Source organism: Scyliorhinus canicula, chromosome 13 (genome assembly GCF_902713615.1).
Source record: "Scyliorhinus canicula chromosome 13, sScyCan1.1, whole genome shotgun sequence".
Taxonomy (NCBI): Eukaryota; Metazoa; Chordata; class Chondrichthyes; order Carcharhiniformes; family Scyliorhinidae; genus Scyliorhinus; species Scyliorhinus canicula.
The window spans coordinates 24,213,860-24,226,528 of NC_052158.1; the positions used below are offsets into that span (position 1 = coordinate 24,213,860).

A 12,669-nucleotide genomic window follows, 5' to 3' on the forward strand; every position below is an offset into this window, starting at 1 on the left:
CACATTGTCATAATCATTGAAACAACAGACCCTCCGACTGAACACTCGACGGAGGCGCACCCACCTGGGCTATTTCCGTAATCCCGGGCAATTACAGTGGCCAATCCAGGAACATGCAAATGTTTGGACACTAGGGGGAAATGTAGAGTGCCCAATCCAAGTAACTTGCATGTCCTTGGATTGTGACGGGGAAACTGGACTACACGGAGAGAACGTTTAACCTCCACACACACAGTGACAATCGACAGTCGCCGACAATCGAATCCGGGTCCCTGACGCTGGGAGGCAGCAGTGCTAACCGCTGTGCCATTATAATTGGTGAGAAATGTTCTATTGTTGATGTTCAAAGAGACTTTGGTGTTGCAATATAAGAAAAGTAATGAAAACGTTGCAGGAATCTACTAGGAAGGCAAATCGTACACAGGATATTATTTCAAGAGGATTGAAGAGCGAAGATATTTCACTCTTGATTTGATTACACAATGTCCGGTTGATGTCTCGTCTGGAGTGCTGCGGGAAATACTGATCTCCACATTTAAGAAAGGATATATTTGATTTATACTATGCATAGGGAGGATTGACAATATTCGTACTCGGGATAAAGTTGAGAAATTGAGCAGTTGAGTAAATTTTATTTTAATGCATTGGAAGTTTAAAGAATAGCTGTGTTGAAACGTGAAACATAAGAATGACTTGGTTGTTTTGATGTTGGACGATTATTGACATTGGTCGGGGAAACACAGTTTGAGGACTGCATCTCGGTACCTATCATTTCGGGTTGACATGAGGACACATGTATTCTCTCGAATGGTTGTGAATCGTATCTATCCCAGAGGCTTTCAGATGCGTTATCGTTGAATACATTTACAGAGGGATAGAAAGATCCTTGGTCTGTCAGGGGAGATGGCAGAAAATTGCAGGTGAAGTGCAAGGTCCCCGTTGATTATTTTGACAAGCGAACTTTGAACAACAGGAAGTTTAATCTCCTCGTATGTCTTATTTTCTGAACATCTAATAAATTTGATTGATTAATTGCGCTTTTGTTTGCTATGTCCCTACTACTTTTTCTGATTATAAACTTTAATTTGCAAAGCCTTCAGCCGGCAATTGGGTTTCTGTTTAACGCTGGCCGCGCACTACAGTCCACTGGTTTTCAGGCGGTATGGAATGGCAACAGTGGGCAACCCCATTGACAAGCGGCTGGAAGATTGAATCCTGCCACTAGCGAATGACACACCACCGAGAAACGAGCGCCTGGGGTGTTGGAGAATCAAATTGCAGCGTGTGTTTTCCCTGCATCTCTGCATTAAAGCCTGTGTTGTTAAATTCTAAACACAACTGCTAACCACATTGCAATACATGTGCTGACCAGAAAATATTGGTTTCCCGCTGCTGTTCCTACTGTACGTTGAGTGTGGTTCTCAGAAAGCGTGCAGCAAAACATATTCTCGATGTTTCTCAATTATAACAGCAGAGACATGTCAAGATTTTGATAAGTCTCGGCTGATTGCTACGTCAAGATAATCACTCATCAGCGAATGTATGAGCACAGAGTTTCCATTGTCAGACGAAAAACAATGTAGTCACATTTTATTTCGGTCACACATGAATCATGGTTGACTTTAGAGGTAGTCAAAAAGAACGAATGAGCCATTTTCGAATTTGAAAAGGTATTTTCAAGGCAGGTATGAACATTGTACATATGCAACACCTCATTATGTGTTGAATGCAGATAGAAAAACAAATGTATTCTACTTGATTGCCATTGAGTGAAAAAATGAAACTGTTTCACCGAAAGCAGAGATAGTGTTGACTTCCTTCTGACCTTGACAGCATTTCTAAATGGAAAATTTGTAAATGAACATTATAAATGTCAATGTTTTTCTTCCGATGCTAAATTGTAGCCAGAAACGGTCTCATGCTGTAGGTGAATGTCCTATCCACCGGCATATTTGTTCGAAATATTAAGTGGCCTGAATGGACAGGATAGTGGGAAATTTAACTGAGGGATAGAATTCAGATCTAAATCTTTCTTGAATAGAAATAAATAGCATCCATGATTTCCCAGGCGATAATATGCATTCGTTACAAAGTATGAGAGTACCCTCATAAAATGTCAATGTAATGCAATAGCATATAGAAGCGCAAACATTGAAAAATCGACATGTTGGCAATTCCCTCACAGTATGCGAATTTAGGGCCATTTACTTGATTCAAATTGGACCTGGCTGTTCAAATTGCAATCATCACATAAACTGCTGGGCAGGGTTTTCATTGTCTTCAACGGGAGTTATGCAAGTCGAGTTCGTGGTAAAGACGCAGTGGATTGCAGTGTACGGGAACAAATATGAAGCAATCCTTTCGAAGAAGAACCAGAATGTCATTATAGTATGTTACTCGTGATAGATTGAGTAATGTTGAAGTACCGTGGAACTTGGATGCCCGACGGTCACTGAAATAAACCATTCACGCTGAGGAGACCGCTACAAAGGTAAGTAGTACGCTGGCTTTTATTGTAAGAGGAGTTCAGGAGCAAGGAAGTATTACTGCAGCTAAACTTTGCCTTGGTGAGACAACATCTGGAATTCTGTTTGCAATGTTAGTCTCCAAAACTATGAATTATATACTTGTCATAGACGGACTGCAGCGAAAGTTCACGAGGCCGTTTCACGTAAAAGTAGGATTGTGGTCTGAGATTGGGGTGTTGAAATAATGGATCAGACAAGATAATGATAAACAGCGGAGCAAGCTCAAAGGGGCGAGCAGATTACATGTGCTCTTACCTCTTTTAAATGTTTCTGTGTTTTTCGGAACATAAACTTTTAGGAGACGGACCCGAGAGTGTCCTTACTTTTGATTCTCGAAGAACAGAACAGGATATTCCAGCTTCTATTTTTGTAATTTAAAAAAAATGTTTCTGAACAGAAAAATTCTGGAGCCGTACAGGAGACTGATTTTAGTTTTGACAAATGTTGTGCATAGTTGTAGGCTTTATAAATATTTCCATTTTTTTTGTTAAGAGTGACATATTTTATCAAACACATCTAAACTAATCACTTTAAATTCCATATGTGTTGCTCATAATTCACAGAAGCAATTAAGATGCGAGCTCCCTGCGAACCTCAAAATTATTCAACATTTTGTCTTGCCAGTGCAACAGTGTTACATGCACTGTGGTTGCTAATTAAAAAGACGTGAGTTTGAACGGATTTTCCAAACAACGCTGACTTTCTTTGCGAACGCCAGTGTCAGAAAAATGCAAAAACGTCCAAAATTTGTTCAGTTAACCTTGAGACCAGAAGCTCACGGCTGGCCTTTCCGTTTCAAATCTCCAGAATCGCCAATCAACCAGAGGAGAGGAAACAAAGCAAGCATTCACCCCGTTTGCGACCAGAGCAAGGCAATAAATCACTAAATGGATCGGGTGGAAAAAAATATTGTTAAAAAACAAAAATCCTGAATGTCCGGCAAAATAAAAGAGATATTGATATTTTCACCCACAAACATTGTAAATTAATCTGATAATAATATGAACATTTTGCAACTGATTTTTATCTCAAGTGCAAGAATGTTATTTTCGTATTATTAACAAATTAGAGCTCACCAATAAATAATTTGCGGTTGTATTATATGTTCTCACTGCTGCACGTGGGAAGGCATGCAACATTCAAGCAATTCAGTGCATGGTTTCCGATAACAAAGCTCCGTGGACATAAACGGCAAATATGAATTGCATTAACATGACATAAATTAGCTTCGAAGTTAGTGGGAAAGAAATGTCAGAAACACATTTGCACACTATTTAAGAACAGGCTTTAGCCTTTTAGCAAACTTTTCTGTCATCAAAACAGTGTCGATTACATTCACAAAATGACACCAGGCAGAGAAACAATGTTTCAACTTTCTGGAATTATATCAATTGGAATGCAACTGAAGTAACAAGAGTAATATTATCCAGATCTGCATGCAACCATTGCAGTTTCTTACCGAATGAGGCAGTCTTTCCTCACACTTGAAATCTTACTGCACAGCAAATTCTTAATCTTAGAACTCAATCGCGTATGCAGCTTTCTTTTCATATTTTTCTGATTTCCTATCGCAAGGATAATGAAATTGCTAATTTTCCTGAGTTTCTTAGAATAAAATAGGTATGTAAGTTTTAAAGCTCATGTGTGCATGTTGTCCACAGCTTAAACCTTTAACTCAAATCTGGTTTATATTTAGTCAAATAAACTGCTTCCTACTTTCCGACTTTGTCAAATGCAGACACTGATAAAATTTTCTGATCGTCAGCCTGAAAGAACTACTTAAGCAATGCACTTTTCATTAGTCTAGAACTGAAAATCTGGATCAAAATTGATAGAATCGATAAAATACATTGATCGGTGGAAACACATGTTGACACAATACAGAACTAATGCTAATCAGCTGACGTCAGAAGTCATCATATCGTTTTGTCAGAAGATAAAACAGACCAAAATCGGTTCACCCTGTAAATATGTCGGGAATGTCACGAGCGCTTAATTCAATAAAAATAAGAAGTGGAAGAGCTATACCACAAATGGCCGATCCGACAAAACCCATATCCAATGACAGCACAAATTCAAAAATACTTAATATATTCATCCGTGGGGGACATTGCAAAACGTACGATATAAGATTAGTTGTGCATTGAGTTAAATAGACTTACATACATTTACCGAGAATTTACAGTGACGAAGGAGGTCATTCGGCCCATCGGGACTACACCTCGAAAAGAGCACCCTACTTTAACCCACACCTCTATTACATCCCCGTAACCCAGCAACCCCACCTAACCTTTGGACACAAAAGGGCAATCCAACACTCCCAATCCACCTTTCCTACACATCTTTGGACTGTGGGAGGAAACTAGAACACCTGAAGGAAACCCACGCATACTTGGCTAGAAAGTGAAAACTTCACACAGACAGTAACCTGACGCCGTAATTGAACCTCGGACCCTGACATTTTGAAGCAGCAGTGTTAAACACTGTGCCACAGTGCTGCCCATAAATGCATCAGCTGATCTTGCTTCTGGACTAAAAAGGGGCAAATAAACAATTTTAACAGGCGCAAGAGTTTTGAAACACCACACAATTATGATAACACAAATCTTAGCGTTTAAAGAGCAGACATTTTAAACATGCCATGAGATTCACAAAATAAACTGTGACCCGTTATCAGATTTATTATCTACCAGCAACTAATATATCAACACCACGGAACTGCAAAATTAAGACATAGCTCATATTACACAATTTCACTAATAGCGGAAGATAGTAATGCCATCAGGGCGACAGATTTGCTGTTTTTCGAAGAAATTTCAGGTACTCCTTTCCTTGCCCATAACATGAAAAATTAGTCATCACGGACATAATAAAATATAAGAGACCAGCTTAGGGTCAAGTTAAGTGGCATTGAGCTGTTGCGATGCATGCGATATCAATGTTTGAATGTATCAAAGTACATCTGATACTTGTTAAAAAATAAATGTTTTTCTTGCTTTCTTCAGCAGCCGTATGCAACCCAAATACATGATTTTCCTGATTTCGGCTACGTTGCCAGTCTGAGAAGCTAGGTCTGTTCATATCAGAGCAGGGAAGGTTACAAGTTTGATAAAAGTTTTACATTCACAAATAATACCGCTGGAGCCTATATGAGGAATCATCGCTTCCAATGGCTAAAGAGTAGGAAACTCGAGCGCAAAAGAATACAAAAATGCTAGAAGTTATATGAGCATATTAAACAGAAGCGATCCATTTATCGTACTGTGAAATATACGGCTTCAAATTAATTTTTTGTTCAAAAAATGAAATAAAAATCGCTTATTGTCACAAGTAGGCTTCAAATGAAGTTACTGTGAAAAGCCCCTCGTCGCCACATTCCGGCGCTTGTAAGGGAAGTAGTCGCAAAACAATGGTCGCAAAATTGGTGACATAAGGGTAGAAAACAGTGAACAATTATTTAATTAAAGACTCTGCAAAAGCTTTAAAAGTCTCATTCTGTCCTGTGTTATCATGTTATTACTGAAGAAAATGGTCATGAAATGAAAAACTATCATTTTATTTCAGCTCCAGATTTTGCAATGGCAGCACCAGTTGATGAATATATTAATATTGGCACCGAGACCTGTGATGAAAATATTTCGAACGAATTGTTCGACCGGGAATTGGAATCAACAACAAAACGCAGTAGTTCAAAAGGTAATTGCATAAAATAAACAAATATATAAAACCACAAATCAGTGATGTCAAATGAAATGAAATTTTGACAAATGTTCAACTTGCATTTATGGTGAACAGTAACATGTGAAGCAATGCCAATTTGCACGTGCAAGACGTTGCAAACCATCCTGCAAAATCAACAGATAAGTCACATAATCATAGGGCCATACGGCACACAAAATGCCCTTTGGCGTGTGCGTCGCGAAAACAACACCAAAGACATACGATTCCCAGTTCCAAGCACTAGGCCCAGAGCATTCAATGTTATTGCATTTTACAAGCTCAACCACATACTTACTTTTGTTTTAAGTTTGTGAGGTTTTCAGCCTGTACTGCCAATCCAGGCAGTGCATTCCAGAAATAAAACCACCCTCTGACTGTCTTGGTTTTATTACTTACACGGCAGCACGGTAGCATGGTGGTTAGCATAAATGCTTCACATGCTCCAGGGTCCCAGGTTCGGTTCCCGGCTGGGTCACTGTATGTGCGGAGTCTGCACGTCCTCCCCGTGTGTGCGTGGGTTTCCTCCGGGTGCTCCGGTTTCCTCCCACAGTCCAAAGATGTGCGGGTTAGGTGGATTGGCCATGCTAAATTGCCCGTAGTGTCCTAAAAAGTAAGGTTAGGGGGGGGGGGGGGGTTGTTGGGTTACGGGTATAGGGTGGATACGTGGGTTTGAGTAGGGTGATCATTGCTCGGCACAACATTGAGGGCCGAAACATCTCGATACCTTTTCCCCTCATCTGAACGTTGTGACCCCTCGTTATTGACCCTTCAGCTTAGATGACAAGTTTCTTCCTATCCACCTTGTCCTTCCCTTGTGTAATCTTATACACGCCAACCAAATCCTCCCTCAGCCTTCTCTGCTGTGAATAAAATACAACTAGAGTCTCTCCAGACTTCCTTCAGAGCTCAGATTCTCCATTCCAGGCAAAATCCTGGTGAATTTCCTTTGTGTCCTCACCATCACATTTTTCAGAAAACGAAGCGACTGGGACTTCACACCGTTTTTGATCTCTGGTCTTATTGTGTTTTTGCACAGCTCCAACAAAACCTCGCTGCTTTTATAATCTATTCCCCTACCGGAAAGTGAGAGTGCCATCCATGTATTTTGTAACCACAGTATCAAGCATACCTGCAGTCTTCGGTGTTCTGTGGACAAACACTCCAGGATACCTCTATGTCTGTGAGGGTCCCAGTGTCCTGCCAGTGATTGAGTAATCGTTTGTCTTGTTACTCCTTCCAAAGCGCATCACATTGAACTTTTCAGGATCAATTGCATCAACCAGTGATCCCCGAGCCCGTTTTCAAACCAACTTGTCAATGGAGCCTCTATGTCATGTATTTTCATCGCATTTGTCAACCACCGATGTATGACATTTGTCAAGGCTTTGCAGAAATCTATATGAGGTACTTAAAGTACACTGGCTTCAGTGAGACAATCGGTCACTTCCTCAAAACAAATCAAGTACATTTGTGTTTCCTTACCTTTCTCTAACAAAACCCGACTATCCCTGGTCAAACATTGCATCACCAATGGGAGATTGATTCTCGCCTTTAGAATGTCCTCTAGTAGCTTCCGCAATACTAATGTGAAATGCTGATCTGAAACCAGGTCTGTAATTCCCTGGTTTATCTATACGACTGTTGTTTTAAGATGGAACGACATTAGCTATCATCTCATCTTCTGCCTGCGGCGAGAGAAAGTAAAAACTTGTGTCAGAGCGCCTCCAATTTCCTCGTTTGCGTCACATAACGGCTTGGGACATAAGGCAACCAGACCTGGGAATTTGTTCACTTTAAAGCACGCCAACACCTCCAGTACATCCTCTCTTCCTTTCTCAAATTGTTCAAGAATCTCACAGTTCATTTCCCGAAATTATGTACATGCATCCTCCAATTCCCGAATGAATACACTTTTGGAGCACTCGCGCAACACACTACCCATGTTCTTTGGCTCTGTGGACGGGAAGGATACTGTCGGGATTCCGGATACATGGCTGCAGAGTGACCAAGGAAGTGAACTAAATGGCCAGCGGTCTTTAAAAGTACGGACAAAATGGAAAAATGCCGTGGGCTTGCATTGCTCGTCAAACAGAAAATTAGCACAATAGTGAGTGGCGATATTAGTTCCGACAATTTGCAATCTCCATGGGTAGAGCTGAGAAACAGCTGAGAAATTACGCCCTTGGTCCTTAATGGGTACTATTCTTTCTGCGGTTATCATCTTCTCGTCAAAAATTATTTTGATTCTCAAGAACTTACGAGGAAGAGTTTACTCAGATCCTATTTTCTCACCTAATTGCTTTGTTAAGTTCGTACATGCACTTTCCGAAGTCCACTATGGCCTTGGATGACTATATTTCGTTATACATGCTGAATGCCTCTATTCTCATTCTTATCCGGTCCTCAAAATCCATGGGCATCAGGAATTATCTGGGTTAGCTGCTCCTCCATTACAACAAAAAAAGAACATGTTGGGCCTGTGCTCCCCAGTGCCTTCATCCAACATAATTAGATGATTGTTATTATTACACACATTAGTGCATTTGCTATACGTCTTCTACACGAGTGCCTGCTGGCTGCTTGGGGTGCAATAATTGGCTCTTGGTAATATTATTGAGCCCGGTTAACCGAAGCTCTACCCAGAGAGCCTAATTCCAAGACGACCAAAATATTGACAATCCTTACTGCAGTAACTGACTCTAATTAAAAAAATGCTGCACCAATTCCGCTTTAGACCCTCCAATATCTCGCCTGAAGATCCAATTAACTGAACGGTTAGATGCGAGTCCTGTTCCTCCCTCAATCATGTCTCCATGGTCGCATCTATATCTAAATTCTACGTGTCAGTCGAGGTGCTTAACCAAACCGCCTTCTGAACTGTACACCTAGCTTTGAAGCACATGTAGCACAGGGTTATGTCGCTCCCTGAGAACTCAACATCGTTGAATGCTCTCTGCCTTGCTTCCTTTACTACAGATTGCTCTGTCGCGTTTGGACAAACCGTCTGGCGCCCACGTTCACACCCACACCTATCCCATAATCAGACAACCTCTCCCCGCCTCAGAGCATTTATTTCCACACCACACAAGAGCAACAAAAGCCCCATGCCCGTTCATATGCGGACCTTCCAGCTCCGACATACCCCACCTTCACCAGAAACTTTCCCAGTGACCAGGAATGTACCATACTCCCTATTGCACCAGTTCTTGAACCATGCGTTTATCTGCACCATTAGCCTAATTCGGTACTAGCTAACAAGTGGAATGGAGCGGGATCTTGAGCTGACAACATTTCATATATTTATTTTTAATCTGCTGCTCACCTCCCTGAATTATTATGCAATACATCGTCCTTCAGTCTAAGTATACTATGGGCATAAAGTCAAGATGTCTCAGTGGATAGTGATGCTGCCTCACGGAGACGAGGACACGGGTTCGATCCCGGCTCCGGGTCACTGTCCGTGTAAATTTTGCACATTTCCTCCGTGTCTGCGTGAGCTTCACCCCCACAGCCCAAAGGTGTACAGGGTAGGTGGATAGACCAAGATAAATTTACCCTTAATAGGGAAGAAACATTATTTGCTACTTTAAATTTATGGGATAAACAATCTTTCGTTTATCGTGTACCATCAGAACTGACTTATCATCCTCAAATTTTAAGCTACTCTGCAGTCATTCAGTGTCATAGAAAGATACATATATAATAGAAGCAAGAAGATGCCATTCGGAGCTTCGAGTCTGCTTCGATATTTATTGTGATTATGGCTGACTGTTACCTTCAAATTCTGATCCGGCCATATCTCCAGCTCCGTTGATCAACGCAGCACGCTCGCACAATGGCTGGCACTGCTGCCTCACAGCTCTAGGGATCAATTCTGTCCTCTGTGGAGGACATTAAACTAATTCGGCATGGGTGGGTACACAGAGTGTTAGCAGAATAGGGACACAGCATATCACATTAAAAATGAATCAAATGAGAAGGAATACAGTGGTAGCGAGATTCAGGAGAGTAAAAGAAGGCTGAATGGAGTCTACTTTAATGCCCGAAGTATTATAGGTAAAACAGATGAGTTTAGGGTGAGGGTTGACACGTGGGATTACGGTATTGTAGCCGTCACAGATACGTGGTTGAGGGAGGGTCAGGATTGGCAGTTTAACATCGCCTGATACAGATTCCTCAGTAGGGACAGTGTATGAGGAGTAGACGGAGAGCCATTGCACTATTGGCTAAGGAATCAATTACTTCAGTCGGGAGAGATACTATCTTGGGGGTGCCATTAAATGATGCTTTGTGGATATAGCTAAGAAATAAGAGAAGGAAAAGCCACCTTGCTCGGTGTTTCTTATAGATCCCCAGTTCTCTGATGAAAATGTAAGACTAAATATGGGCATGCTTTGCAGAAGTGTGTAAAAACAATAATATGATAATTTTCGTGTGTGATTTCAACTTTACTAACATTTCATGAGACAGTCATTGTGCTCAGGGCTTAGATGGAGTAGAGTTTGTCAAATTATACAAGAGAACCTATTTGCTCAACATGCGGATGGGCTAACAATGGATGGTGCAGTTCTGGACAAAACTGTGGGCAATGACGCCGGAAAGGTGGTTGATTTTATGGTGGGGGGGGCATTTTAGTGATAGCGAACACAACATGGTGCCATTTAAGTTTGTTATGGACAAGGAGAGAGACAAATTGCAGAAACGTTTCTTAGTTTGGGAGACAGCAGACTTTAGTCAAATCAGGCAGGATATGCTGATGGTAGATGGGAAAATGTTACTGGTGGGGAGATCTACACAAGAGCAATGGAGGGTGTTCAAACAGGAAATGAGGAGGGAGAAGGCGTAAAGTGGTCAACTTAGGCTAATAGGAAGGAGTAACAAGCCAGAGGACCATGGATGACCAGAGATATTCAGGATACAATGAGAAGAAAGCAACAGGCTAATAATAAGTACAGGAGCAGCAAATCAACAGATACATTAGTAGAGTACAGCAAGTTCTGTATGGAGCTTTAAAAAACAGTTAGGAGAGTAAAGAGGGGATATGGGAAATGTCTAGATTTTAAAAGTTGTCAAAATTTCAAGATATTCTATTAGTGTATCAATGGGATAGAGGATTTTTAGGTAAAAAAAAAAGGTTCCTTTCTGGATAATAGGGGAATCTGTGGGTAGAGCCAGATGACATTGGTAGGGTGTTAAATAAATACTTAGAAACATAGACCAATAGAAGATAGGAGCAGGAGGAGGTCATTTGCCCCGTCGAGCCTGCTCCGCCATTCATCACAATGATGGCTGATCATCTAACTCAATAGCCTAATCCTGCTTTCTCCCCATTGCCTGTTGATACAATTTTCATCAAGTGCTACATCTGGCAGCTTCTTGAGTATATTCAATGTTTCAGCATCAACTACTTCCCATGGTAATGAGTTCCACCGGATCCCCAGTCTGTGTGAAGAAATGTCTCCTTATCTGTCTGAAATGGCTCAACCTAAATCTTGAGACTGTTACCTCCTGGTTATGGACACTACCATCATGGGTAACATCATTCCTGCATCTACCCTGCAGGGTCCCGTGAACATTTTATAAGTTTCGATGAGATCGTCCCAAATTCTTCTGAACTCCAGCGAGAACAATTCGGACCCAGTCAATCTCTCTTCTTATGACAGTCCCGCCATCCCTCGGAACAGTCTGGTAAACATTCGCTGCACTCCCTCGAGAGCATGAACATGCTTCCTCAGAGAAGGAGAGCAAAACTGCACACAATGCGCCAGGTGTGGCCTCACCAAAGCCCTGTATAATTGCAGCAACACATCCTTGCTTCAATATTGCAAGCCTCTCGCAATGAAGGCCAACATATCATTAGCCTTGATTACCGCCTGCTGCACCTGCATGGTTACCTTCAGCGACTCGTGCATAAGGGCACGCTGCAGCTGCGCACTCCTCTCTTCCAATTTACAACAATTCAGGTAGTAATTTGCCATCCTGATTTTGCTTCAAAAGTGAATACACTCGCACTTATCCAAATTATACTGCGTATGCCATTGATTTGCCCACTCGCCAAACCTGTCCAGATCACGTTGTAGGATCTTTGTATCCTCTTCACAATTCACCCTCCCACCTAAGTTGGCATAAGCTGCGAACTTTGAAATGTTACATTTTGTTGCCTCATCCAATTCATTATATTGTGAATAGATGGTGTCCCAGCACCGATCCCTGTGGTACCGCTCTGGTTACTGCCTGCCAGTTTGAAAATGACCCATGAATCCCTACTCTTTGTTTCCTCTCTGCAAACCAGTTTTCTATCCACCTCAATAAATGTCCCCCAATCTTATGCGCTCTAATTTTGCACAATGATCTCTTATGTGCGACCTTGTCAAACGCATTCTGAAAGTCGAAATATACCACATCGACTGGTTCTCCATTG

The 12,669-nt window shown here is 41.5% G+C and overlaps 1 protein-coding gene across 1 annotated transcript in view; it reads left to right on the forward strand.

The window, feature by feature from the left end:
- Window positions 1–284: 284 nt before the first annotated feature.
- Window positions 285–12,669, forward strand: part of LOC119976528 — a 291,544-nt gene continuing 279,159 nt past the window's right edge. The window contains exons 1-2 of the mRNA XM_038817080.1: window positions 285–318; window positions 6,093–6,224. Of these exons, the coding sequence (XP_038673008.1) occupies window positions 6,107–6,224 (118 nt within the window). The 5' untranslated portion in view covers window positions 285–318; window positions 6,093–6,106. The remainder of the gene's footprint in view (window positions 319–6,092; window positions 6,225–12,669) is intronic.